Genomic DNA, 27,120 nt, shown 5'->3' on the forward strand with positions numbered 1-27,120 from the left:
GGATCAGTTTCAGGCTCAGGGGGATCCAGCAGCCCTGGACTCCTTCCTGCCAGCGCGGCCCCGCCCCGGGAAGGCTCCGGCTCCGTCCACTGGGTCCTCCTGCTGTAATCACAGGGAGGGGTGGGCCCTGTCATTCATTCATCCCTTCATTCATTCATGCAACGGAATTCTACGTGCGAAGGTACCTGGCATACATGTTACGTGACTGTTAGCCGGCGTCATCATCATGGCACTTTCTTCACTTCAGCCTTGCGGCCGTCGGGTGACTCCTGTGTAGTCTTGACACTTTCAGTTTAGGTAGGGAAGGTGCAACAGGATACTGGCATCAATGAAATGTGGGCTTCTTTATTAAGCACCTACTGCGTGCCGGGCGGGGCCCGCCAAAGAGGCCCGGCCTGGGTGGAGACCGTGGGGTTCTTGAACCCGGGAGGCTCCCGCGGGCAGAGACTGGGTGGGAAGGAGCATGGCCTGTTCCTGACGAGCCGGGAGACCAAGTGGCTGAAGGGAGAGCATGCGTCTGGAGCAGATGTGGTCACCCTCCTTCCCCACCCCACCACCCCGCTGACCTGTCTCACCCTGCCCTTAAAATACCTGGGCGGGATCAAGGTCAAAATGTGGTGAGGGCAGCAAGGATTAGGATGAGGGGTTAAAACTAGGGCTAGCTGGGGAATCCCCCGGGACCAGCAAGGCCCGCCCCACGGGGAGGCGGGCTTGGCGGCATGATGGAACCGAGCCCCTAGTTGGGGCCCGAGAGCCTCACCTGTGTCTCCTGGAGACCGGGCCTCCCCTTGTGCCTGGCGGTCACCGCTGCCCTGCTGCCGCCCCCCACCTGAGGGGCCCAGGCTTGTCTCAAGGAAGAGGCGCTGGGCGTGGGCAGAAAGGTGCTGGCACACAGTAGGTGCCCCCTGATGCAGCCTGCAGCCCCGCCTCTCTCTGCACTTCTCGTGGGGTTCAGGCCACCCTGGAGTCAGCTCCTTGACACGGGCCTCCCTCCCTGCCGAGGGTCCTGGAGCCCAGGCTGTACCCCAGGTGGCTGTGCCGGGCGCGTCCAGGCAAGGAAGGCTAAGTGGGCAGTCGGCGCCTCAGTCTCTCCATCTGCACGATGGGCACAGGCCAGCACCCGCCCTGGGGTCATAATGAAGTGCTTGACCAGTGGCCTGCCCCGCTAGGAAGCACTAGACAAAATGGTGGAGGTGGGCACCTAAGGTGGGCTTCCGTCAGAACCCAGCGTCAATTCACCCAGAATCCCAGAACCGCGTTGCTCCCAGGACTCCGCCACCCCTCAAGGGCGCACCACCTTCCGGTAGGGGACAGGGTGACCTTCCCGGTTTAGCACTGAGTCCCCATTCGGAAGCCCGTCCCAGTGACGTCACCTCTCGTGCAGGCCACCCCGACCTCACGGTGCCCTCCACACCCCTCCTGTGCTCTCAGACTGTATCGGCCCACCCCCAGGCTTGAGCCCCAGGAAGCAGGACAGCACAGACCCGGCGCTCAGTCACTGCTTCTGAATGAGGGTGAGCCCGTGAGCAACGAACAGCCCAGGGGCCAGAGCCCGAACTCTCGCAGGATCACAGCCGTGTGAGACAGTCACAGAGCCGTCTTCACGAGACTGGTCTCCACCTGCTTCTCAAGAAACGAGGGAAGACAGGGCAGGTCACCCCATCGAGCATGCCGTCAAGCTCCCACCGCACCCCTCCGCCCCTGCCCGCAAAGCCACGGGCCCGGGTCCTTCAGGCAGGTCATGACTGACGAGGAAAAGTGACACGGGCGGCACAGGAGGGCCAGGGAGTCCTCCAAACCTCAGAGGCCAAGAACCCCCTTTCCGTGACCCCACCACTGTCCTGTGTGTCGCCCAGTAGGGACAGCCCACTGGAGCAGGGGCTGAGTTCACTTCCCAAGTGCTCACCATGGAGCTCGATCCCAAGTCTCCTCTGAGTAAGGGCTGCGGCTCCAACTACGGGGGGGCGGGGGCTGTGTGAGCAGGCATCGGACCCCCACAGACGCCTCCACGCTCCAGCTCTGCAGCCGCCACTGCCCACCCTCCAATTCTGCTTTGTGGGGGAGGGCCAGGCCCCACCCACTGGACCCCCGAGATAGGGAGGCACTACGGGCTCCAGTCAGCCCCCAGACTGGTGGGACGGGAGCGGCCGCCGCTGGACAAAGCCACAGGCCAGCCCCGATCTCCGGACATTCACCGGGCGTCCGATGTGCCAGGCGCCCAGGCTCCATATCCTTACAGCAGCCCAGCAATAGGGCTGCCAGATTCAACGAGGACACGCACGGGACTCCATTAAATTTGAATCCCAGATAAGCGACACGTCACTTGTTACCATAAGTATGTCCCAAATGTTATATGGGATATACTTACACTGAAATATCTGTCTACCTGTGATTCAAATCTAACTGGGTGCCCAGTATTTCATCTGGCAGCCCCATCCCAGAACCACAAGCCAGGAAAACAAGAACAGTGGGGACAAAAGTGTTGGCTAAACAGTGGGGTCGGGTCTGAACAGCCCAGTCCCACTCCAGAACCCAGGGTCCTGGGCCAGGGAGGCCGAGGCCCCAGCCCAGGACTGTCAGCTTGGGGCCACCTCCTCCGTCCCCCTCCCAACCCCGGGAGCTGCCTGTGGGTCCAGCCTCCAGTGTGGCCCTGGCTCATGCCAGCCTCCTTCAGCAGAGGGGCTGGAATCAGGGTCACCTGATTCCATGCCATGGAATCCTGGCATGTCCCCTGGGAAGGCCCCTCAAACCAAGTGCCCGGTATGGTTAGAACGTAGGTCACAAAAGAGCTCTACTCCCCCCTGTGTAGAGTGGAGAAAACCCTGGACAACCTGGGAAACAGTAATAGTAAAAGTACGACGACGCTTCTCTTTGTAAGAAGCCCATCCCAGAGGCTGTGCAGGTGTCCCCTACCACCGGGGACGGAACGGGGGACCTGGGTGTGGTGCGGTGCAGCTGGCGACTCTGCCCTCGGGTCTGGGATGGAAACGAGTGGACCTTCAGGAAGGCAGGGCCTGGCTCACCACCAAGACCCCTGAACCAGAGGTGGACGGCACGTCGCCTGCCGCTCCCCTTTCAGGGCCTCTTTGTACACGACGTCCAGCGATAACGAACAGTACGGAAGGTTCCTGGTCAGCAGGCAATGCCCCTGAGGGGAGCGACGGTCACCCTGCACCAGCTCAGGAGCCTCGGAGGCCCCTGCTACCTTGCAGTCAGATTTCCAGTCCCCGGGCCTAGAGGGACAGCCTCCTTCGCCTGGCCCTCCACTGCCCCATGACCCCACTGCTGATGCCACTCCTGTGGGCCCAGCTGCCACCCTTCCCGCCCACGTGCTCGGTGCTCCTGTCACTCCCCCCCCACCTGGAACGCCGGCCCCTCCCTGGGAGGCCTGTCCGACCACCTGAGGGGAGGAGGTGGCCCCCGCCCAGCCAATCTGAAGACCCCTCCTGCCCAGCCAGAGTTACTAGTGCGGTTATGGGTACAAGACCCAGAAACAAGGCTCACCCAACCTTCTGCAGAGACCACAGACTGAGGGTGGCCGCCTTGGTCACCGCAAGGGGCCATGTGCCCGGGCACAACAGTTAAGAGGAAGCAGAAAGAAGAGAAGCAGTAAACACCGCAGTAACACCGATGCTTGGCTCCTGAACACACTCCCGTCCACAGGCAGCCCTGGACGGCGCCACGAGCGGGACCCCCGTAGCCTCGCGCCAGGCACTAACATTCTGAAAACCAAGGCAGACAGGCACCAACGCAGTTATGGCCAGGAAGGCCCGCAAAGCAGCAGCCACGGCCACAGGGAGGCCGGGCAGGGCACTGGCAAGAGACTCCTTTAAAACAACCACAAGAATGGGAGACGCTGTGACCCATAAGCGTGGGAAAACAGTTAAGAGATGTGCGTCCAGGAATAGCCCAGACGGTGAACTATCCAAAGGTTTAAAGTAACTGTTATAAAAAGGATAAAGAATGTACAAGAAAAAAACCGGAGAATTTCAGCAAAAATATAGAAAAAAACAACTGCAAATACTAGAATCAAAATACACAGCGTAGGCGTCACAGACGCAGTGGGACGGGCCAGGTGGCAGCCTGGAGCAGTGGAAGGAGGGATAGGGAGCAAGGACGGGTCCAGACACACAGGGAGGACAGGACGACACATGCAGAGTCCGCAGACGACGACAGGGGTCTGCTGAGTAACCAGGGACCCAGGAGCAGAGCCCAGAAGGGGCAGCAGAAATACCTGACACATGACAGCCAGGAAGCCCCCCCAGCGATGAAAGGCATCAACCCTCAGGTCCAAGGAGCTCCATGTAGGAAACACCAGGCGCGACACATCCAAACATACAGAGAAAAATCACGGTATGAAAAAGAAGACATCGTATTTAGGGAACACAAGTGAAAATGCCAAATTTCTCGTCAGAAACAAGAGAACCCAGGAATAAACGGAACATCTTAAAAATGCCGAAAGAAAAAAAGGAAACCTAGAATCTTATACCAAGTTAAAAAGAAAAACAGTGCTTGAAAAACCAAGGAGGGGTACGGACATTTTCAGCCAACGAGCACGAAGAGCACACTGCGCAGACTCACTTCCCGCCCCAGGAGGGTGAGCCTGCCTTTGGGGAGCGTGGGAAGCACCTGTTGGGACGGTCCCGACAGCCCCAAGCGCTGCGGGGCCGGGCAGCCTCAGGCAGGGGCGCACGGAGGGGCAGCCACCCTGGAGGTTCTCACAAAAGCACAGGGGAACTGCCACGCGGTCCAGCTCCTGGGTGTTCACCAAACACACACCTGCACACGGGGGCTTACGGGCGCTGCGTCCACCGCCACCACACCGAGGACACCGAGGTGCCCTCGGGCAAGCGAGCGGAGCAACGCCACAGTCCGTTCCAGAAAACACACACTCAGCACGAACAAGTGAACAATGAAGCCATGAACAGCCACGGAGGAACCTTAAACGCCCAGAGTGGGGCAAGAAGCCAGCCTGGAGACGCCACTTACTGAGAAAGAAGGAAACCAGAGGACGGCAAACACCACCTCTGAAGCACTGAAAGCACGAACAGACCGAAAACTCCGTCACCACCATTCCAATCCCTCCCGTCCCACCCAAGCGCCCTGGGCTCCCACGCTGGCAAGCCAGCTCTGCCAGGACTGACCCCCGACTCCACACACTCAGCACAACTGGCCCCCGAGCCTCCTCCACTCGGCCTCCCTCCCCATCCAGGCGGCCCTCACCCCACCCGTCCAGTCTCCACAGGGGCCCCTGCCCCGCACGTGTGAGGCCCCAGCCTCGCCCTCACACGCGCTCACAGGCAGGCCTGTCCCCGTCAGGGTCCAGCTTGAAAGTCACCTCCACTTGCGTGGCCACCTCCCTCGCACTGTCACTGAGACACAGAGCATGCTCCCCCACGACCCCCGTGCCCCCAGGTCCCTGGATGGGGCCCAGCACGGGGTCCACTGGGGGCCCAGCACCTCCTCGCGTCCCACCCACCTGACCCACCACGAGGCACCCACGGGGCTTCAAATCAAGTTTAATAAATAAAACAGCAAGGGGATCAAGGCAGTTGTCACTTCACAGTGTGGTCCTTGGTGGGCCGAGGGAAGGTCGAGTCCGGCCCTGCGGACGGGCTCGAGCCAAAGCCCCCCCTTGGTGACACCGGGGCCGGGAGCGCTGCCCTGCCCCTGGAGGACCCCACTCCGATTTGTAAACAGAAACATAAATAAAACGAGGAGGCTGGAGAGGAGAAGGCCCAGGACCCCAAGCCATCTTGCTAGGAAGCCTCAACAGAAACACGACCTAGGGGGTCAGGGAAACGGGCTGGAGCCAGGCCCCTTAGTGTGGCAGGCGACAGGCCTCGGTACCAAGGGGCTGTGAGTTCTGCGTCCTCAGACCCACGCCCGAGGCTGCTGGGGGCCCCGGGGTGGAGGTGGGCGTGGGGTGGGGGCATAAAGTGCGGCTTTTCCTGAAGTGGAGAGAGCGGGTGGACGTCAGGGCGGGGCGGGCCGACATCGAGGTATATGGCTCTGTGCCCCACAGGGTTTGGCACCGAGTAGCAGCTGCCCCCTGAGCCCCGGGCGGGGGCAGCCCGAAGTCCGGCCAGGCGCAGGGAGACGGGCGAGCAGAGTGCCGAGGGTGCCGGCGGAGGCTGCTGCTGGTAGGGGCGGCGTCCGGCCCCACCTCCCCACGTCCCTGGCGGGGCCCGGACGCCTTCCTCGCCTCTGCTGGCTGGATGGGCCAGCCCTCCGCGCCCCGCCGCCCGACGGGTCCCGTGGTGGGCGCAGAGGCTAGAGCCAGGCAGCAGTGCTGGTGCGTGTGTGGCGTGGGGAGGGGCCACCGCTCAGCCCGGTCCTTGACGTGCTCTGAGCAGAGGAGCTACCGGAGGCCCGCGAGGAGGGGAGGGTCCGGAAGACTGACAGGCAGGCCTCACGGCGGCCCCAAGTCCAATCTGGGCCACAAACGCCCGCCTGTGGCCAGGGATCAACAGGTCATCACGTTACAGCTGCAGGGGGAGAGAGGGAGAGACAGGAGGTCAGTGCAAGCCCAGAGCAAGAGGCCCGGCACAGGGGCGTGGGCGGGACGCAGGCTGGACCACGGCCTCGCCCCCGCCTCACTGGCAGACACCGCCCCACAGCCCGCACAGCCGGCACAGCCGCCTGGCCTCCCCCTCTGAGGCAGCACTGTCCTCGGCGGCCGCCTGGGGAGGGCTGGCAGCTCGGCAGGGCCGGGAGGAACCTGGCACTGGCCCCGTTTGTACCTTCTTGGATTCTGAGCCACATGAATGTATTACGTAGCCAGGAAGATAAATGAGCCAAATAAAAACCAGAAGAAAGCTGAAGAAACCACTGGCCTGCTCCGTGGGGCCACGCCATCCTCGGGCCCGGGGGCAACCCCTCCCGCTGGCCTCAGCTTGGACTGAGGCTGGGGTACAGCAGCTGGGGGTGGGGCGGGGAGGGGCCGCACTCACTGTGACAGGGGCTCCGAGTGCAGCGCAGGGGCCGGGCACGCGGGGTGGGCGGCCAGGAAGGGATTCACATCCCCGATGCCGATGAGTCCAAACTCGGCAACCGACAAAGCCACCTGTGCGGGGGCCACGGCCTCCTCGGGCTCTCCGTCCATATCCACGTGGCTGGAGATGAGGGGCAGCTCCTCGGGGAGGGCCCCGGGCAGGGCCAAGTCCACAGCCAGCCTCGGGCTGGCACCGGGCTCTGGAGCGGCCGTGGTGGGGGAGTAGAAGGCTGGCTCAGCCAGGGCTGGGGGCCGCCGAGGCAGGGGCACGGCCGGGGGCGCGTCTACGTCCGGTGGCTGGAACGAACAGGGCCCTGACTCCGAGGACGGGGGGCCGTCGGAGGCCTCCCTGGGCGCGCCGAGACTCCCAGATGTGCTGCTGCCCATGCTCAGGGTCTCTGTGGGGGGAGAACACGGCTGTGGCCAGGCCCCGACAACGCCCACGCCCAGCTCCACCGGGTCAAGGGCAGCCCGGTACGGCCTGCTCGCCCCAAAGCCACAGTCACCTCAGGCTGTGCCTGGTGCGGGGCTCCAACCTGCCGGGTCCAGCAAAGCCAAGGACCCCTCCTCACAAAACGCTCTCACACAAACACGTAAGACACACAGGGATGCAGAAAAGCCCTGTCACACCGGAAGGGCACACTGAGGCTAAGGGCCCCACCTGGGAAGGTCATGACCCCCATCTTGTAGGGCAGGACAGGACGCAGCAGTTCACAGAGTGAGAGGGGCGTGGACTCGGGGAGCTCCCGCACACGGCCGTGGGGCCAGGCACGCGGACAACCCCCCGGGCACACCACAGACCCAACTGGACCCTGGAGCCAGAACAGGGGAAGCCCCAGCGTCCAGCAGACCCACAAAGCAGCATCCTTGTTCCCTGGGGTCCCCTTCAAAAACTGCAGTCGCCACCTGGGCTCTGTCCTGCTCCTGCACGGCCCTGGGCCCAGACACCAAAGGGGGCGCAACACCCCCTGGGCTCCCACCTGGGACTGCAGAGCAGCCCCACTTGGGGCCCAGGCCGCACAGGGTACCCCCATGTGGAGAGCCAAGTCCTGAGGATGACTCGTGTGTGACACCCTGTGAGACCATGTGGGGGTGAAGGGACATTGGCCCCCGGATGCCACTCACTCCTCCGTGTCCACCAGCCCAGGCTGGGCTGCCGGGGAGAAGCGCCCCCTGAGAAAAGGGGCCACCCCCCACTCACCGGTGCGCATCCGGGCCAGGGGGTCCCGCTCAGGGCCCGGGCCGTCGGCAGTGGCGGGCAGAGGCAGGGGCGGCGAGGAGCGGGGGCGGCCAGGGCCATCGGGGTCACCGCCATCCAGGTCCTGGTCTGCGTCCCTGCAGGGGGAGGAAAGGTGAGGGCAGGGGCTGCCTCAGGCCAGGGCGCCTCCCCCACCACCCCGCGGGCACCTGGCACATACGTGGTTCCCGACGGGCCGTACTTCCGGCGGCCCAGCCGCGTCTGCTGGGAGAAGTAGTCGTAGCGCTCAGACTTCTTCCACAGGTAGTAATACTCCACGCACTCGCCCACGGACCGTGTGCGCACCTGCGGGCGGTGCCGGTCAGCTTGGCCCCCAGCCCCTTCCCAGCCTGCTCCCCACCACCCCGTGCCCTTAGCTCAGCACCCCATCTAGTTGCCCCCGCTCTGTGCCCGGCCTCGGCTCCAGGCCCACCGTCCGCCTCCCTCGCCCCAGACGCCCCAAGGACGGCCGCACCCACGTGTGCTCTGTTCCTCACGGGCCCGGTGGAGGGGGGCAGACAACCCCGGCCCAGAGGGCACGTGGAGCGAGCCCGCTTCTCACTGAGCGTGGGGGTCACTGGCGCTCCAGGGAGAGCCGTCTGCACAAGGGCACGCCGGGTGCGTGAGCCAACTTGAGGGCATATTTACAACGCAGCACAAAAAGCCAGGCCTGCATCCTGGAAGGCCAAGGTCGCCCCGCGGGCGCGTGTCCAGGGTGAGCGATCGGGGCGTCTTCCCATCTCGGAGGATCGCCCGCAGCTGACAACCCCACCCCCACGGGACCCAGCGCCCGTGCCTGGGGAGGGCTGAGACAAGCAGGCGCAGGGGCACCCAGGGACTGCCTGATCTTCTCACCGAAACCCCCTCGTGCGACAAGCCTCCCCGAGGCCAGCTTCACGGCAGACCTGAGACTCCGGTGGGAGAGAGGTCACCAGCCCTAAGCTGGGTGGGGGGCGTGCGGCAGACAGCAGGTCAGGACACAAAGGCAGCAGCCCAGCGGGTTCTGGGGCAGAAGCGGCCTCCGCTATGCGACAGGCGAGGCGGGAGCCGCGGGCACCAGTCCCAGAGGACCAAGTGCTGCCTGGCCGCGCCGGGTTCGGTCAGAGGGGCACCATCCCTGTCCTACAGAGCCCCGAGAGGGCCCCTCACCCGCTGCAACCTCCCAGGGAAGACGCCCAGACGGCAAGCGTGAGCCCGGTGCCGGCCAGGCCCTGCTCCTCCACCTGTGGGGAGTGGGAGTGGCCAGGGCTGCCGGCCCCAGGGGAGCAAGACAAGACAGGGACGAGGGGCCGGAGTGGGAGCCACTGTAACGGCGCAGAGGGACAGCCAGGTTCCCAGACGAGCCACGGGCGCCCGGCCAGGCAGACGTCCAGGGCTGAGGGCAGAGGGCCGGGGCAGCAACAGAGGTCAGCGTGGGAGTCGTTACAAGGGAGCCACAGGCAGGGAGCACCCACTCCCTGGTGCTCAGCACAGCTCATATAGTGCTGTGGGGTGTGGGGAGACCAGTGACCCAGGCCTGGTGTTAGGGACACGGGCCTGGGGAGGACGGGGGTGGGGGGGGACACGGATGTGGAGACGGGCATGGGGACCTTGGCATTAGCAGCCACTTCGGTCATGCCTATTTGGTGCAATGGTGGGAGAGCGTGTGTCCCTGGATAGAGTGAACATGGAGACCCTCAGTCCCCACGGCAAGGGGGTGATGGGGGAGATCCAGGCGGGGGTCAGCGCTGGGGGACTGGCAGTGGGCACGAGACCCATCCCCAGACTGGAACCTTTCCGAGGGATGGGGAAACTAGAGGAAGATGAGCCGGGGAGCCCACCACGAGCCTGGGGTTCGTTCTGACTCCCGCTGCGGGTAGACAACAACTGTGCCGGCTGCCAAGCCCTCCAGCCCCAGAGCAGCCCCCAGCGGGCCGGGAGGCGTGGCGGGCGGGCAGGCAGGCGGGCAGGGCCTCACCTTGTTGGCCTGGATCAGGTGGAAGTTCTTGCCATGCACACGGAAGCCGTGCTCGAAGTTGCGGCGCTCCTCCTCGCTCCAGGCGCACAGCCCGTCTGCGAAGGTTGGAGCGGTGGGGGGAGGGGGGGCGGGTTGGTCAGCGCGGTCCATGGGGAGGGGTGGGGGGTGGGGGGGGGGGCCGGGGCTGGGGATGCGCTCACCTCGGATCACCTTCACGTTGAACCGCAGCCTCCGCAGGGCCTCCTCGGCATTGAAGTTGCATTTCACCAGCTCATATAGTGCCTGGGGGAGGGGAGCCACCATTGCCCAGGACAAGTGGTTTCCCTTGAATTCGTCACCATCACACAACCACACCTGCCCCCGCCCCATGGCTCCTCCGCCCCCAGGGCCGCCCACCTGCTCGCTGTCTTTCACCGCCTCTCCCTCCGGGAGCTGAGACTCAGCCACCTCGCGCCACCGCCGCTTCGCCGCCCGGTACAGGAACTCCTCCACCGCCCCCTCAGGAAGGATGCTGGGGTCCCAGAGCAGCTGGTCTTCATTCTCATAGACTGTGCAGGAGGGGGCAAGTTCACGTGCCGGCACGCAGTCTGCACCTCCTCTGACCTCCTCCCCAAAAGCATCACCAGCAGGCCAACTCAGCCCCTCTGGAGGACAAGGGCCCATCAGGGCCTGGGCCTCCACCTCTGCATCTCACAGGGCCAGCTCCGGGCACCTGGGTGCTCGAGGTGGCGGGAAGGCAGGAAGGGGTGGGAGGTCAGTGGGCCCTGAGCAGCCAGTTATCAAGGCCAGCGTCCCAGAGGGGGCAGCAACTAGCCCAGGCTGGAAGGGGGACTTCTGAGTGTGGCCCATGAGGAGGGGCTGCAGGACGAGCTCAGGGAGGCGAAAGGCAGAGGCCCAAGGGAGCAGCGAGAAGAGCCCAGACTCGATCAAGCACAGTGGGGAGACCTGGGCGCCAGCGGCCTCGCTCAGGCAAGAGCTCCCACGGCTGCCTCAGTCCCTACAACCGCAGCATCAGCATCACACGGGCCGCGTGAGAGCAGACCTCCCGGGGAGAGGAGTGGGGGGAGGAGAGGGCAGTAGAGGTCCTGCCATGGCGGGGGAGGGGGGCAGGTGCATTAAGGAAGGATAAGAAAGGGACTCTGGCTGCAGTCTGCTTTGGGGCAGGGCGGGCGGGGGGACAGCCTCCAGCGGGGGGAACGGCGTGGCAGCAAGAGGCAGAAGGGAAGGTTCAGGGCCAAGCCTGGGGAGACCCCAGGGCCAGCATCTCTTGAATACTCAGGGAAGAACCACAGGGGCCAAAACTAAACAACACACACAAGCCAAACACCCAGTGCAGTGGCTGAAGAGTGGAACCGGCTCCATACTGGACTCGCTCTTGTGAGGGAACCAGCGACTCTGGGGCTGGCGCCCCTGTAGACCTGCGACCACCTCTCTCCATCTGCAAAGTCAACCCCGAGTCCCAGCCCCTCTCTAGAGAAAAAGCGACACCTGCCACCGTCGCCGTGTGTCTACCTATGGCGTGAAGGTGAGAGGTAAACCACGTGACAACACGTAACTCCACAAATAGCTGGACATCAGAGTTAGCAGACAGGACTTCAGCATAACTATGATTAACGCTTTAGGGAAAAGGACAAAATCAACGGAAAGTTGGAACTGAAATCAATTCAAAAGAATCACATGGACATTCCAGGGCTGGAAAATGCAGTGTGTGAATTATGAACCCACTGGGCAGCTTCAACAGCAGCAGAAGACGTGATTAGTGAAACTGGAAAGAATTCCATTCAAAAAAATCAAACTGAAGCTTAAAGAGAACATAATGTGGGACATGTGTAAGATGGTCAAGCAACCTAAGACATGTATAACTGAGTCATGGAGGAAGAGGACAAAGCACAGGACCAATTTTGAGGAGATAATGGCCAAGCAGTGGTGCAGTGGTTAAGCACCTGCCAATGCAGGGGACACTGGTTCGAGCCCTGGTCCGGGAAGATCCCACATGCTGCGGAGCAACAAAACCCGTGCGCCACAACTACTGAGCCTGCACTCTAGAGCCCACGAGCCACAACTACTGAGCCCACATGCCACAACTACTGAAGCCCACGCACCTAGAGCCCATGCTCCACAACAAGAGAAGCCACCGCAACGAGAAGCCCGCGCACTGCAACGAAGAGTAGCCCCCGCTCACCGTGACTGGAGAGAGCCCGCACACAGCAATGAAGACCCAACACAGCCAAAAATAAATAAATAAATAAATTTATTAAAAAACACACACACACACACACACACACACACACACACACACAAAGGAGTCAGTGCAGTAATGCAAGAAAAATAAAACATAAAAATATCACAAAGAAAGAAGTTATCATACACAAATGATATGATTGTATGTGTCTAAAAGTGCCAAAGAATCTACAAGGTAATAAAATTAGTAAGTGAATTTAGCCAAGTCACTGTGTACAAGATTACTTAAAATAATAAACTGCATTTCTGCATTTCACAAGACTGCTATACTGAAAACTCTAAAAACTGCCGAAAATAAAGAAGACCTAAGCAGAGGAGTAAGCTATGTTTGTGAACTGGAAGTGTCAATATCGTTCATGTATCAATCTCCCCCAAATTAATAAAGAGCCAATGCAACCATAATCAAAATCCTAGCAGGCATTTTTGAGACAAATGACAAGCTAATTTGAAAACTTATGTGGACATACAAATAAAAGTTACAAAGTTGGAGGGTTTGCACCATCTCAGACTAACTTCAAAGCTGCAATAATTAAGAGAGTGGTAAGGACCCAGGGTTAGACAAGAGAACAACAGAAGAGAAGCCCCAAAAGGCAAGATATACATTACGGACACGACTCCTGATAAAGGCACCACTGCAATTCAGTGGGGGAAAGAACGGACTTCTCCATACGCAGGGCTGGGGGTGGGGGTGGGGGGGTCAGCCCTGACCCATACCTCCAACCATACATTAAAATTAAATTAGATCATAGATGCCAACATAAAAGGGGAAGTAAAAGAACATATCTTCAAGACCTGCAGACTCCCTAGACAGCATACAAACACATTGTGGCTAAAATAAAGATAAGCTGGATGTCACTGAAATCAGACACCACAGACTGGGAGAAAACATCTGCCGTGCACACAGCCAACCAAGGATGTGCATCCACGCAGAAAGTCACAAGAGAAAGGCAACCCAATTTAAAAGGGGAAAGGCCTCAGCAGGCACCTCCCAAGAGACACCAAGTGGCCAGTAATTGCAAATTAAAGCCACAACGGGGCACAACTCCACACCCGTCAACAAGGCAGACCACACCAGGCGCTGATGAGGACATAGAGCAACTGGAACTCCCACGCTGCTGGCGAGCGGGGGCCCCACTCGGTGCCTACTGATGACGCCCCAGGAACAAGTGTGTGTGTCCACGAAGACAACCACAGGGCAAACCACTGTGAACGCTGACCAGCAGGAGGATGAGCCAACGTGGCATGGCGCGTGCACACGAGGGAACCCAACACCGTAGCGTACGCAACGCACATTCATGCCAGCGGGATCGAGAGACAGACAGACTACAAGTCCAGGATGGTGAGCACCCTGAGGAACAGGGCCAGGCAGAACGCAGAAACACACACGTCTCTGGAGGGCATGTGGGACGAGCCGTGGACGAGGTGAGGGACTGACGCGTGGGTGACGTGGGGAACAAGCCCAGCAGCCCTGGGGGTGGGTGGCCCACAGGGCCCAGGACCAGCCGGCGGGGAGGGACGGCCACTTCCCAGAGTGTCCTGCAGGCTCAGCTGCCCCGGGGAGGTGGCCACCGGACCTGGGCCAGGACCCTCAGGCTCGCTCCGAGGACCTGGGAACTGACTCTGGCTGGACCCGGGAGTCTCTCCTAGAGGAGTGGGGTTGGCATTTCTCCTGCTCCCTGTCCCCCCACCTCCCAGGCCCACTTACTCTTCTCACCCTGACGGTTCGAGTGCAGCTTGCTGAGGTCGGCTTGGAACTGAGGCCCAACCATGATCTCCTGCAAAGGCAAAGGCCCAGGAGAGTCAGGGCAGACGGAGGCCCAGGCGCGCGGTGCTGACGGGGGCTGCAGGCTGCCGCCCAGAGCCAGGCCACCTGGCCCGACGTGTGAGGTGGGCGGCAGAGGCCAGCTGTGCGTGTGACTGTGTCCAGTGCAGCCAGTCCTGGGGCGGGGGCAGGGGGGCCTCGGGGCTACGGCACTCACTCGCAGTCGAGCCCCAGCCCAGCAGAGGCCCGCGCTGAGGGCGCCGCCGCAGGGTCAGGGCCGCGCACCTTCTTACACTTGTTGGCAGGAAGCGGGTCCTCCTCGGTGTCCGACGAGCTGGAGGAGCCAGGCTCCTGGTCTGCATCAGGCAGGAAGCGGGCTTTGGGGAAACAGGAGCAGGTGAGGCACCTCCTCGGCCCCGCGCGGCCCCCCAGCCAGCAGACCCCGGGGCCTCCACCCCATTCTCCATCCACCTGACCCCGACGTGTGCCCCTCCTGAGAAGCAGCTGGGTCCAGGCCCTGGCCGGGTGACGGGCTGTGACGGGCACAGGAGCGGGGACTCAGGAGGTCGCCCTCTGCTGCAGTCGTAAACCAGGGGCCTAGACCCCCAGCACCTCACGCTGCCCCTGCTCAGGCCACAGAGACGCACAGGGAGTAAGGGACGCACGGCCCGAGGACGCTGCCCTGGATCTAAGGGACTTTCAGGCACAGGAACCAACACGTTCCCTCCTCACATAAACCAAGGTCACCAGCCTCAGCTCACTGGCAGGGCAGGGGAAAGGGGTCACTACAGGGGCTCGAACAAGAGCAGGGCACCCCCAGGGGTCCCGAGGTCTGTGTCCCCAGCGGCCCAGGGCCCCTCCTTGGCCCGCCAGCCCAGGGGTAGGAGCGGGTGGGACACCTACGTCCACTCTGATTAGGGAAAAGGTCAGAGGCCTCATGGGAGGTCACAGATGGGGTGAGGTCATCGGCTGAGGACTGTGTTTCTTCCTCTTCTTCCCCTGAAAGCAAATCCTTCGCTATTTGTTCCTTTTAACAAGAAAGTAGAGAACGTTTTTGCAGTTTGTTTTAGCAATCTCAAATAACCCTAACCCGAACAGCAGTGGTGGTGCCAAGGCGGACGAGCCTCCCTCTAGGCGTGCAGGGCTCCCACGGGGCTGCTCTCCCTGCTCCGCGGACGAAGCACTTGCACGAGGGCGGGCCAGCCAGGGGCACCGAGTCGGGGAGGGACACGGCCTCCGCCCGAGGCTGAGGACAGTCAGAGCCCCTCCCTCCTGGCCAGGCCACGACCCGCTCGGGACCCGGAGCATCTCTCCCTCCCAGAGCCGTCCCTGCGACCACCCTGACCCTGGGTGTGTGGCCAGAGCCAGCAGCACTAGCTATACCCACACTGCCAGGCTATAAGCCGCGCTTCTGCCTGTCTAGGGCCTTCCTGCCCACCCCCAGAACCGCCCCCTCACCTTGTCCAGGGTCATGTCCGGGAGGTTGGCTGTGGTGTCGCTGCCCTCACTCTGGCGCTCCGAGATGGGGTCCGAGGGCTCGTAGCCGTAGAGGGCCAGCAGCTCGTCAAGGGGCATGTCGCTGCTCTGGGGGGCAGGGCTCTGTCGGCAGGGCTGCTCCGGGGCTCTGCTCCCCCACCCCTGAGCCCGTCAGCCCCACGACCAGTCACAGGGGCTCACCCCAGCCAAACCGCAGGCCCAGCCCCTCATCTAAGGGCCCCTCACAGCCCCAGGAGGGGATCGATGAGACACCTGAGCCCAGAGGCGTCCGCTGTCTGCCCAACGCCCCTGGCCGCGAAGGGCAGAGCTGGGCAGGCTCCCGTCCACCTCCACCTCCCCGCCCAGGCCTGTGCAAGCTCCACTCAAGCACTGCGAGGACACCCAGTGTCTGGAGATCAACTGTCACCATACGGGACACCAATAAACAAGAAGGGGAAAAACACGGCCCCTTAATGAACGTAAAAAAGGCATCTGGTCAAACCAACATCACTCCTGATCTTCTAACGCCCTCAGTATGCTAAGTAAAGAGAGGGACGCCTCAACAATGTAACAGAGAGGCGGCTGACCCTCGCCGCACCGACCACAAACAAGGGGGTGCTCGAGGGCCCCACGGCTGCCGCACTGACCACAAACAAGAGGGTGCTCGAGGGCCCCACGGCTGTCGCACCGACAACAAACAAGGGGGTGCTCGAGGGCCCCACGGCTGCCTGACACGCTGACACTTGGAGCCACCGCGATATCACAAGAGACAGAAATAAGACCCTTAATCACCGGGAAGGAAGAGGCAAAAACTACCACTGCCTTCCACTCCGGTACTGCTTTCCAATCCTGTTTCTGCAAACCTCGCCTGCTCGAGGCCAGTGCCGCCGGCCATGCCGCGTCCTGACCCCTGAGGGTCTCAGTCGGCTTCCAGCCTCCTGCACACGCCCTGTGCCTCTCCCAGTTTCTAACTGTGCACCTGTGGGTGGGGTGGGAGCTGACATGGTGGCTCCCCGGGAAGCGACCTGAGGAGCAGCACGGGGGCGGCTGGGGCAGCCTCTGAGGTCAGGGCAGGGGCACCGAAGTGCGCGAGCACCAACGTGCTCACCAAGGGCGTCGAGAGATGCCCGTCTCACTAAAGAATACGCTGCAACGCCTGTGTGACGCCATGGATTTTATGAAAGCTCACCCTGAGCGGGTGTCGTTTTGATCTTCCGTGGGAGGAAAGGGGAGTAATGGAGACGGCACCCTGGAGCTCGGGGCTGGCGGACAACTCCCGCCTCCTGCCAGGCACTGACCAGACGAGGGAGACCACTGACTGCGCTTCTTGACGGAGTAAAACTCAGCGTAAAAGCTTTCAAGCACAAAATTCCAATTGTGGAAAACTTGGATGTGACAGCGTGAACTTCATAAACCACAATGCCCGCTGGTGAGGGAATATAAAAGGCAGGTGTTTCTCATTTTGCTTTGGATATTAAGTTCTTTCCTTTACTTAATCAGTTTACAAAAATTATATCTGAAGAAATTTTTTTTTTTTTTTTTGGCCGTGCCACATGCCTTGGGGGATCTCAATTACCTGATCAGGGATTGAACCGGGGTCACATCAGTGAAAGCGCAGAGTCCTAACCACTGGACCTCCAGGGAACTCCCCTGAAGAAAGCTTAGCTGAGGTAATTTAGCTAATGAATAGCTGATTTTTTTTTTTTTTTTGGTTACTTTTGAGAAGTTCTGAATTCAAGCTGAACTCCTTAAAACTGATTTTTCTTTTTTGAGCAGAAGACATGTTTTGGTTATAAGACCAAATGGGCACCAAGTGATACACAGCACCAAGCTAAATAAATGCCCTATGATTACTCCTTAAAAAAAACACTCAGGGCTTCCCTGGTGACGCACTGGTTGAGAGTCCGCCTGCCGATGCAGGGGACACGGGTTCGTGCCCCGGACCGGGAAGATCCCACATGCCGCGGAGCGGCTGGGCCCGTGAGCCACAACTACTGAGCCTGCGCGTCTGGAGCCTGTGCTCGGCAACAAGAGAGGCCGTGACAGTGAGCAGCCCCCGCTGGCCGCAACTAGAGAAAGCCCTCGCACAGAAACGAAGACCCAACACAGCCAAAACTAACTAACTAACTAAATAAATTTATTTATTTAAAAAAAATAACCAGAACAGATCTGTATGAGGCTAGATTTACACTTTAACCAAAAGAACAAATCACAACAGACTAACGTCTGCCTTAAAAGACAGCGTTCACAGAGATTTACAAAAATGTCAAACTAGTCCACTCTTCTCCCTAATTTTTTTGTCTTGAAAATAGTTATTTTTCATTTTCCTAAAAATGTGTTCTTTCTACTAACAATGGGTTTGTCGTATCACCAACATAAACCAAGCTCCTTGAGACCCTCAATAATTTTTAAGAGCACAAAAGTGAGTTCTGCGGGCAAAAAGTTTGAGAACAGTGAGTTCAATGTCCAACCACCCGCTCGTCTGGAGCCCAGCGCCCCATGAAGGCGGGACTGGCCTGGTCCATCCCCTGACCTCAGTGCCCAGCATGGTCTGGCCTGTGCAGACAGAGGGTCGGCGGCACAGGTCGCCGTGGAGTCCGAGGAGCTCAGGGACTAGGCGGACGGAGCAGCGGCGATGCCCCCTGGACGCCCCGCCCACCGGGTACCTGGGAGACGAAGTCCTTCTCTAGCTCCTCCTCCGGCTTCTCTGGGCCCCGCGCAGCCCCCTCATGCTCCTCCTGGACACCGTAGTTCCGAGACAGGATCTCCGCCAGGTGGAACTGATGGTCTGCGGACCCCATGGACACCACTGTGGGGAGACAAAGGCCCGTGTGAGCTCCTTGCCACCGTCCCAACCACTGAGCTTCTGCAGATGACCACAGGGCGGAGGAAGCCTCGGGGGCCCAGCTGCCACCACAGGGGTGTATGCACGCGCGTGTGTCCACGCGGGCCGGGGTCAGCACGCAGCAGCCCAACCGATGCGCCAGCCCTCCTCTGGCCTTGGCCCAGCAGCTGGGGGACGTGACCAGATCTGGGGTTTTCCCTAAAGAACCAGGATGTGTTCACTGCTCTCTCTCCATGACTGGTCTTCAATGAGTTGATTTTTAGAAGAAACAAAACAAAAAAGGAAATAGCTAGGTCTCACTCAACCCCAGCCAGGGAGCAGTGAGGGCCCAGGCTGGACCTGCATGTGGGTCCCGAGTGCAGCAGAGGGGGGCAGAGCCACAGGGAGCAGACGGGAGGGGCAGGCGGCCAGCTCAGGGGAGGCACAGGCCCCCGGGGAGGGAGAGTGCCTGCCCAGCACCACCCCCTCTCGCAGCCCCCACCCACAGCCTGGGCCCGGGGTTGGCCAGGAAGCTCTGGAGAACGGAGGCACTCGGTCTGGACAACAGGAGACAGCCCTGGCCACGCCGCCCGCACGCCCCCTCCCGAGGCTCCAGGGACCAGTGTGCCGTCTCTCGCACCTGCCAAGGCCCGGGCCCCAGGGAGGAAGGTACCTGCTGTGGTCTGCAAGCCGGGCTCCCCAGGGCACAGGCTGTGAGAGAGGCAAGAGGCCAGGCCAGGGCTCCGCCTCTCTAGCGAGGAGGCCTGCGGAGGAGACGAGCAGGATTAGGGCCCGCGGCCAGACAGGGCGGTGGAGGGTCAGAGCCAGCCCCGGGGGCATGGGGCACCAGGTAACAGAAGGCCTCCGCGGGCTGGGGCGGGGGTCAAGGCGGGCCAGGGTGTGTAGCTGCACTGGAGTCCAAGCGTCCCTGCGGAGACAGGCAGGGAGGGCCTAGGGCCGGCGGCGGGAACGGCACCCACGGGCACCGTGAGGAGCCTGGGACGGCCGGCCACCAGCAGTGCTGATCACAGCCCAGGACACGGGGCCCAGGTGACCCAGGCCCACACACAGCCCTGGTGCCACACCCCGCAGCCAGGTGCTGACACCACAGCCACTGCACAAGGGACCAGCCTCCGAAACTTTGTCTTAAAAAGGCAAACAGCCACTATGGAGAAATCTGGCAATTCCTCCAAAAGTAAACAGTTACCAAATGACCCAGCAACTAATTCTACTCCTAGGCACACACCCCAAAGAACCAAAAACATGTGTCCATAAAAGGTGTACACATGTGTTCACAGAAGCACGACTTGCCACAGCCAAAAGGTGTAGACACCCAAATGTCCATCACTGGGTGATGGATAAACAGTGTGGTCCCTCCACACGCGGGAGCATCACTCAGCCACGCAAAGGGGTGAAGCCCTGGCACTCGCTACCAGGTGGACGGACCCTGAGAACACGATGCTCAGTGAGAGAAGCCAGACACAGAAGGACACACAGGGTGCGACTCCACTGATGGAAACGTCCAGAACAGGCCGATCCACAGACAGACAGTGGGTTCCTGGTTGTCAGGGGCTGGGGTGACTGCTGATGGGGTCAGGTGTTTTTCTGGGGTGACGGAATGTTCCAGATAGAACTGAAGGTCTCAAAACTTTGTGAACATACTAAAAATCACTGAATTAAACACTTTAGATGGGTATATTTTGAAGCACATAAGTTATACCTCAAATTTTTTAAAAGTGCAAATGGAAGCATCATAACAGCTACCACTGGGACTTCCCTCGTGGTCCAGTAGCTAAGAGTCCACGCTCCCAACGCAGGGGTCCTGGGTTCAATCCCTGGTCAGGGGACTAGATCCCAAATGCCGCAACTAAAAGTTCACATGCCGCAACTAAAGATCCCGCATGCTGCAACCAAAGACCCAGGGCAGCCAAATAAGTAAGTAAATAAACTTTTTCTTAATTGTCTTTAAAAAAAGCTACCATTATCACAATGTTCAAAAATTTATTAAGAACAAGAAAACTAGACCAATGTCTCTTACAAACAGAAACACAAAACTCAACAAAACCCAAGCAAACTGAGTTCAACGACATACAGAGAACACTGCACACCAATGAGGAGAGGCTCAGAGCAGGGACGCAGCACAGGTGTGACACCCAACACGACCAACACAGCGACACACTAAACACAAAACCCACACCAAAATCATCTCAGCAGATGCAGAGACGACACATAGCAGAGTCCAACACCCTTTCATGACGAAAACACTTGACATATGAAGGCTGCAAGGGAACTTCGTGAAAAAGGCGTCCATCCAAACCCCAGCTACTGCCACCCCTGAGGCAAATGGCTAGCGCCTCACCCGAAACCAGGGCACGGTCTCTTCAGTCTCTTCAGGGCACGGTCCTGGAGGAGGCAGCAGTCGGGGCAGGAAAGTAAAATAAAAGGAATCCAAACTGGAAAGGCAAGTCATGACCTGGGACACAGAGGATACTAAAGAATCCACTAAAGAAACCAGAACTAATAAATGAGTTCAGCAAGGCTGCAAGACACAAGATAACCTACAAAAATCAACTTTACTCCTATATACTAGCAATGAACAATCCAAAAAGAAAATAAGGAAAACAATTCCATTTCCAATAGCACCAAAAAGAACAAAATACTTAGGAATAAATGTAGCAAAAGGAATTCAAAACTAATACTCTGAAAAGTGCAAAACACATTGAAAGAAACTAAAGATCTGCCTAAATGGAAAGACATACTATATTCATAGCTCAAAAGACTATTGCTAAGATGTCAATACTCCCCAATTCATCTACAGATTCAACAAAATGCCTATCAGAGTCCCACCGGGCTTCTATGTAGAAACTGACAGACTCCAAAAATCATATGAAAACTCAGGGGACCCCAAACAGCTAGAACAATCTTGAAAAGGAAGAACACTTCCCAATCTCAAAAGTACTCCAAAGCCGCAGTAATCAAAACAGTGTGGTGCTGACATAAAGCCAGATATTTAGATCAAATTAATAGAACTGAGAAGTCAAACACAAACCCATATATTTACAGTCAAGCGAATTTTTAAAGGGGTGACAGAAAAATTCAATGCAGAATGAACAGTCTTTTCAACAAACAGTGCTACGGCAATTGGATATCCAAACGCAAAATAATAACATTCAACTCCTATCCTACACCGCACACAAAAACTCACTCAAACTGGATCAAAGACCTCAAATATAAGAGCTATCACTATAAAACTCTTAGAAGAAATCATAGCGATAAATCTTTCTTACCAGGCAATGGTTTCTTAGATAAGACACAAAAAGCATAATCAACAAAAGAAAAATAGATAAACTGGACTTCATCAAAATTAAAAATTTAAAAAGACAACTCACAGTCCGGTAAAAGATATTTGCAAATCATACGGTCCCTTTCTAAAGGGGCGAACAGGCAAAGTCTCTGAATAGACATTCCTTCAAAGAGATACACAAATGGCCAATCGGCAGGTGGAAGCAAAGCTCAGCATTAGGGACAGCAAATAAGCACATGTCAGACACCACTTCTGTGACCAGGAGGACACATGATATCAAGTGTGGAGGGAATGCAGGCACTTGGGGGGGGCGGACGTGCAATGGGACAGCACAGGGAACACACCTGGGTGTCACCGGATGCCCCCCAACACGCCACCCTGGCACAGGGTGACCATCAGTGAAGGCAGGTGAGAAAGCAGACCCGGCCCCGAGGCAGAGCACACACAGTCTACTGACCAGCCCCACTCCCCTCCGCCCATAAGGCACGGCCCCCAGAGGTCAAGGCCTTCCCTCTGCACTGACCGCCCTGATGTTCACACACTCCTGAGCCCTGACCACCCCTTCGGGGACTCCTCGCCAGGTTCTTCCGCATGACGCGCACCACCTGGTTAACAAGCTGCTTGTTTCTCTCTCCCAAAGCTGCCCTTGTCAGCCAGAACCATGGAGCCCCAGCCAGGGACCCAGGGGGGCAGAGGGAAAAGTTAAGCCTCTCCTCCCTGAAACACCCAAGACAGACAAAAACACTCATCCACGCTGAGACGTGTTCACGAGTGTTCTCAGCAGCATGACTCACAACGGCCAAAGGAGGAAAGAACCCAAATGGCCATCAGATGGAGTATTACTCAGCCAGGAAAAGAGGAGAAGCCCTGACACCCGCTACCACGTGGACAACCTTGAGAACACGATGCTCAGTGAGAAGCCAGACACAGAAGGCACACAGGGTGCGACTCCATTGACGGGAAGTGTCCAGAAGAGGCAGAGCCACAGACAGAGAGTGGGTTCCTGGTTGTCAGGGGCCGGGGAGACGGATGGGGGAGAGATGACTAACGAGTACACGGTTTCTTTTGGGCTGGTGAAAATGTTCCAGAATTGACTGGTGATGGCTGCACAACTCTATAAACATACTAAGAGCCACTGAATCGCACACATTGAAATGAATGAATTGTACAGTAAATGAATTATATACCTCAGTAAGGCTGTTCACAGAAAAAAAAAAAAAAAATATATATATATATATATATATATAGAACACAATAGTTAATAAACTAAGTTTTCAAATTTTAGAAAAAGAAGTTTAGTAGGAACTTCCACACTGATTTCCTCACTGGGTCCTCAAGAGGTTGTGTAATCATTTTCTTCATAAGAGAAATAAGGGACTTGCAGCTCAGAGAGGTCAAGTCAGTCACCCGCCATTCCCAGCACCCTGGATGGTCCCGCCCAAGCCTAAGGCCCCTGTTTTGCCAAGGTGGGAGAAGGAAATAGATGAGGAGCTGACTAAGCACGTTCTGGGTTAAAAAGAAAAAGAAGGAAAAAAAAAGTGGTGGGGGGGGGGGCGGGAGGAAAGAAGGAAGGAAGACAGCATTCTACGGACTTGGCCCCAAAGGCGAGTGGGGTGGAGGAGGGAGCAAGCCCAGGGCGGGAAGGCTGGGCCCAGTGCTCAGACGGAGGCGCTGCTGGAAGCAGAGCCGCATCTGATTCCAGCTCAGTCCTCCAAGCCTAACCCGCAGTGACCTGTGGGAGGCCATCCTCCTAGGTGGCTGCACCCAGGCACGCCACCCACAGGCGTTCCTCCAGGCACGGGACACCGACGTGCCTCCCCACCCTGTGCGAGGGCTGGGCCTGGGACTCTGGTGGGAGGGCTTCCACGTGACCCCCAAGACTAAGCTGTGAAATGCAGTGCAGTTCCCACAGCCTCCCATGCTGTGAGGAAGCACAAGCCGCAAGGAGAGGCCACGCCAGCAGGCGGCATCACAGCCACACGTGGGCGAGGAAGCTTCCCTCCACTGGTGCTGGCTCAGCCCAGCCACCAACCAACCGCAACCACATGAGGGACCAGTCAGCCCTCAGAACCGTGACAGGTAATTAAAAACTGATGGTTGGGGCTTCCATGGTGGCACAGTGGTTGAGAGTCCGCCTGCCGATGCAGGGGACACGGGTTCGTGCCCCGGTCCGGGAAGATCCTACATGCCGCGGAGCGGCTGGGCCCATGAGCCATGGCCGCTGAGCCTGTGCATCCGGAGCCTGTGCTCCGCAACAGGAGAGGTCACAACAGTGAGAGGCCCGTGTATCGCCAAAAAAAAAAAACCAAAAAACCGATGGCTGCTTTGAGGAACTGAGTGTCGAGGTGACTCATCAGGCAGCAGCGTTAACCAGACCCCCCCACCCCCCGCCCACACCCAGCAAAGGTGTCTGGTCCCGCTGGGCCACCCAGCACTTCATCCCTGTCTGACAGCCTGTAGAGCACCCGCTCTGGGCCGGGAGGCAAGAGGCACTGGGTGCACAGCAGTCAATCGGCAAACAGGTTCTGCCTGTCCAGTCTTGACGAGTCAGCCATCTCGTTGGGGATACAGATAACAAACAAGCAGATGTGCACAGTACTGAGGGGAGGAAATGGGGTAGGGGGCCTGCACAACTAGGGAGGGCCTGTGTGGCCGTCTCCAGGCCGAGGCCTCCAGGGCAGCGGGACGGCACCACACAGCGGGTCCCCCCAAGGCTGCAGACAGCACAGGGAAACAGAAGGAGCCCAGGGGGTGGAGAAGGGCGCAGGGGGAGATCCTCAGAGATCGTGCCACCGGGCCAAGGGTCACGGGGAGGAGATGCGCTTTCCCCTGAGGACAACAAAAAGCCGTGCCTTTTAAGCACAGGACAGAGGTGGTGGACTCAGGTTTGTCGAAGAGCAAGCTGGGATCCGCGAGGAAAGCAGCAGGAAGCGCCCCACCTTCTCTCACGGTGCTGTGGCTACTTTGGCGGCAACAGAAATCAGGCAGCTAATCCCGATCGAGCACTTACCGCTCGGTTACGAATCGCCATTTTTATCAGTTCAAGACAGTGACTGCACAAGGTTCAGCTTCTCTGTGCAAGCACGGAGCCATGATCTCATGAGACCTCCCCATCTCAGAGAGAGTGACCGACCCAAGGTCACACGGAGTAAGAGGCTCCAGAAATACAACGGGTCTCCTGGGCAGGGGCTGGCCATGCCCACCACGACTGGAATTTGCACACCTGTTGTCCTTCACTGCCAGGCCCTAAGGGCCTCCCATGGAGCCAGGCATTCGGACTTTCTTTTAGGAAAACAACCCCAATTCACTCAACAGGCACCACCCCAAACTGGACACAGGACAACAGGAGCACCCTGGACACCCGGCTGCTGTGACACTGGTCAGGGCAGAGTCAACAGCCAAACCCCGCAGCGCTCGGGGCGGGCTGGCTGGGAGTCTGCCCCATCCACCTGTAACACGCAGCTACCTGCCAGGCCAAGACAGCTGGCCCCTGGGGCAGACGCACACACAGAACGCCGTGCCCCTGCTGGGACATCGGGAGACCCGGCTTCTGCCTCCGTCCCACAAGTCCAGCCACCACCCAGGAGGCCTGTTTCCCCAAACACCCTCTAAGGTAGGAAAGGCAGGAGAACTACTCTGGAAGGGCCCTTTTGGTCCAGCCACCCAGCGTAAGGCAGGAACTAGCTGGGGAGGTCTGGCCTTGGACTGAGATGCCCACGCCCTTTTTGGCGCAAACGCAGGGCCTGTCGCTGCCTCTGAGAAGGTCACTGGTGGGAGAGTATGACCAGTCCTGCCCTCCACGACATCCACCCACAGTGTGCCAAGATACAAACACCCAGTGTGGCCCCATAACCAGGCCGAGCATCCCAGGACCCGGCTGCACCTCACCGCGTGGGTGCCTGCTCCTCTCTGGGCCCGGGCGGCCCCACCCATTGGGTGAGGATCACTTGCTGAGTCCAGGGACCTTCTTGGCATCCCCAAACCGAACATCTGCGCTAAGAGTCACGTTTGCTGAGTCCCTAATAGGTGCATTATTCATTTCATCCTCACTAGGGTCCTATAAAGTGAGAGCAGGTTCGCACTGTTTTATCCGACATTCAAAAAAGCCCTCAAAGTGAAAGTTTTTCATCCCTGGTTTGACCCGCCACGAAGCTATTCAGTGTCTTGATCCCAACGATACCAGGTGAGTTTGCTCAAACATCACACCCCAAACCCTCAAATCCGAAACACTGAACTCCAACATCCATCTGGCCCCAAGGACTTGGGGTAAGGGGTCTTGGGCCCGCTTTCCGGACAGAGAGAGGAGGCTCGGAGAAGTAACTTTAAGCCGCCGGTAAAGGCAGCCCTACGCCCCCCCGGGGCCGGAACCGCGCCGTGAGGGCCCCAGGTCAGAGCTCCAGTCCCGCCCGGAGTCCGGCGGGAGCGCGACTCCTTGGGGCCAGCGCCGCGGGGGCGGGGGTGGGGGTGGGGGTGGGGGGGTCAGCGGCCTGGGGTCCGGAGGGAGCGCGACTCTGCAGGGCGAGCCCCGCTGGCGGGGGGAGGGGGGGTGGCCAGTGGGCGGCGGTCCAGCGGCCGAGGGTCTGGTGAGTCGGGGTCCGGAGAAGGCGCGTGCTCCGCTAAGTTGGCAGACGCGGGGCGGACGCCGGGGGCGGCGGGCGGGGGAGCGGGAAACCTCCGGCGCGCACCCCTTCCCCGCCCCCGCAGCCCCCTCCCCACCCCACGCCCACGCCCCCGCCCCCCGCGCCACACATGCGCTCTGCCGCCCGCGATGTGGCAGCCGGGAGGGGGGGCCGGGGGCGGCCGCCGACGGAGCCCAGCGCCCCTCGGGCCCCGACGGAAGCAGCGCCGCGGCCCGGCCCCGAGCCCTGGGCAGGGGTCCGGGGCCCCGGAGCCCCCACGCGGCCGGGCCGGGCGGCGTGGGCGCAAGCCTGGGCGGGGGCCGGCTCCCCCGGCCCGCTCACTCACCTCCGCCATGGCCGTGTGTGCGCGGGAGGCGGTGGCCGTGCCGGGATCCCCGGATGCGGGGCCGCGCGCTCATTGGCTGCTGCCCCTGGGCGGGTGGGGGCGCCGGGGCGGGGCCGGGGGCGGGGCGCGGGCGGGCGGGCGCGTAGTAGGTGCGCGGACGGGGACGCGCGGGCGGGCGGGCGCGTAGTAGGTGCGCGGACGGGGACGCGCGGGCGGGCGCGGGATGCGCGGGATGCGCGGGATGCGCGGGATGCGCGGGATGCGCGGGATGCGCGGGATGCGCGGGATGCGCGGGATGCGCGGGATGCGCGGGATGCGCGGGATGCGGAGTCTCGCGGACCTTGGCCTCGTCTGGGAAGT

General features: G+C 59.8%; 1 protein-coding gene across 5 annotated transcripts; it reads right to left on the reverse strand.

Annotated features, from left to right (window-relative positions):
* Window positions 1-5,502: 5,502 nt before the first annotated feature.
* MIER2 (MIER family member 2) lies at window positions 5,503-26,805 on the reverse strand. Of its 5 annotated transcripts, none has more exons than XM_032625909.1 (14): window positions 26,761-26,805; window positions 19,165-19,255; window positions 18,334-18,476; window positions 15,650-15,775; window positions 15,095-15,218; window positions 14,477-14,568; window positions 14,144-14,204; window positions 10,585-10,736; window positions 10,389-10,470; window positions 10,189-10,283; window positions 8,413-8,537; window positions 8,196-8,329; window positions 6,954-7,392; window positions 5,503-6,488 (listed from the first exon to the last, which is right to left on the reverse strand). In XM_032625909.1, the coding sequence occupies exons 1-14, from the start codon at window positions 26,767-26,769 to the stop codon at window positions 6,467-6,469; spliced, it is 1,695 nt and encodes a 564-aa protein (XP_032481800.1). In that variant the 5' UTR covers window positions 26,770-26,805; the 3' UTR covers window positions 5,503-6,466. The 5 variants fall into 5 exon arrangements, with proteins under 5 accessions (XP_032481800.1, XP_032481798.1, XP_032481799.1 ...); XM_032625907.1 differs by having other exon boundaries at window positions 10,585-10,832; XM_032625908.1 differs by having other exon boundaries at window positions 14,135-14,204.
* Window positions 26,806-27,120: the final 315 nt, after the last annotated feature.

Source organism: Phocoena sinus, chromosome 3 (genome assembly GCF_008692025.1).
Source record: "Phocoena sinus isolate mPhoSin1 chromosome 3, mPhoSin1.pri, whole genome shotgun sequence".
Classification (NCBI taxonomy): domain Eukaryota; kingdom Metazoa; phylum Chordata; class Mammalia; order Artiodactyla; family Phocoenidae; genus Phocoena; species Phocoena sinus.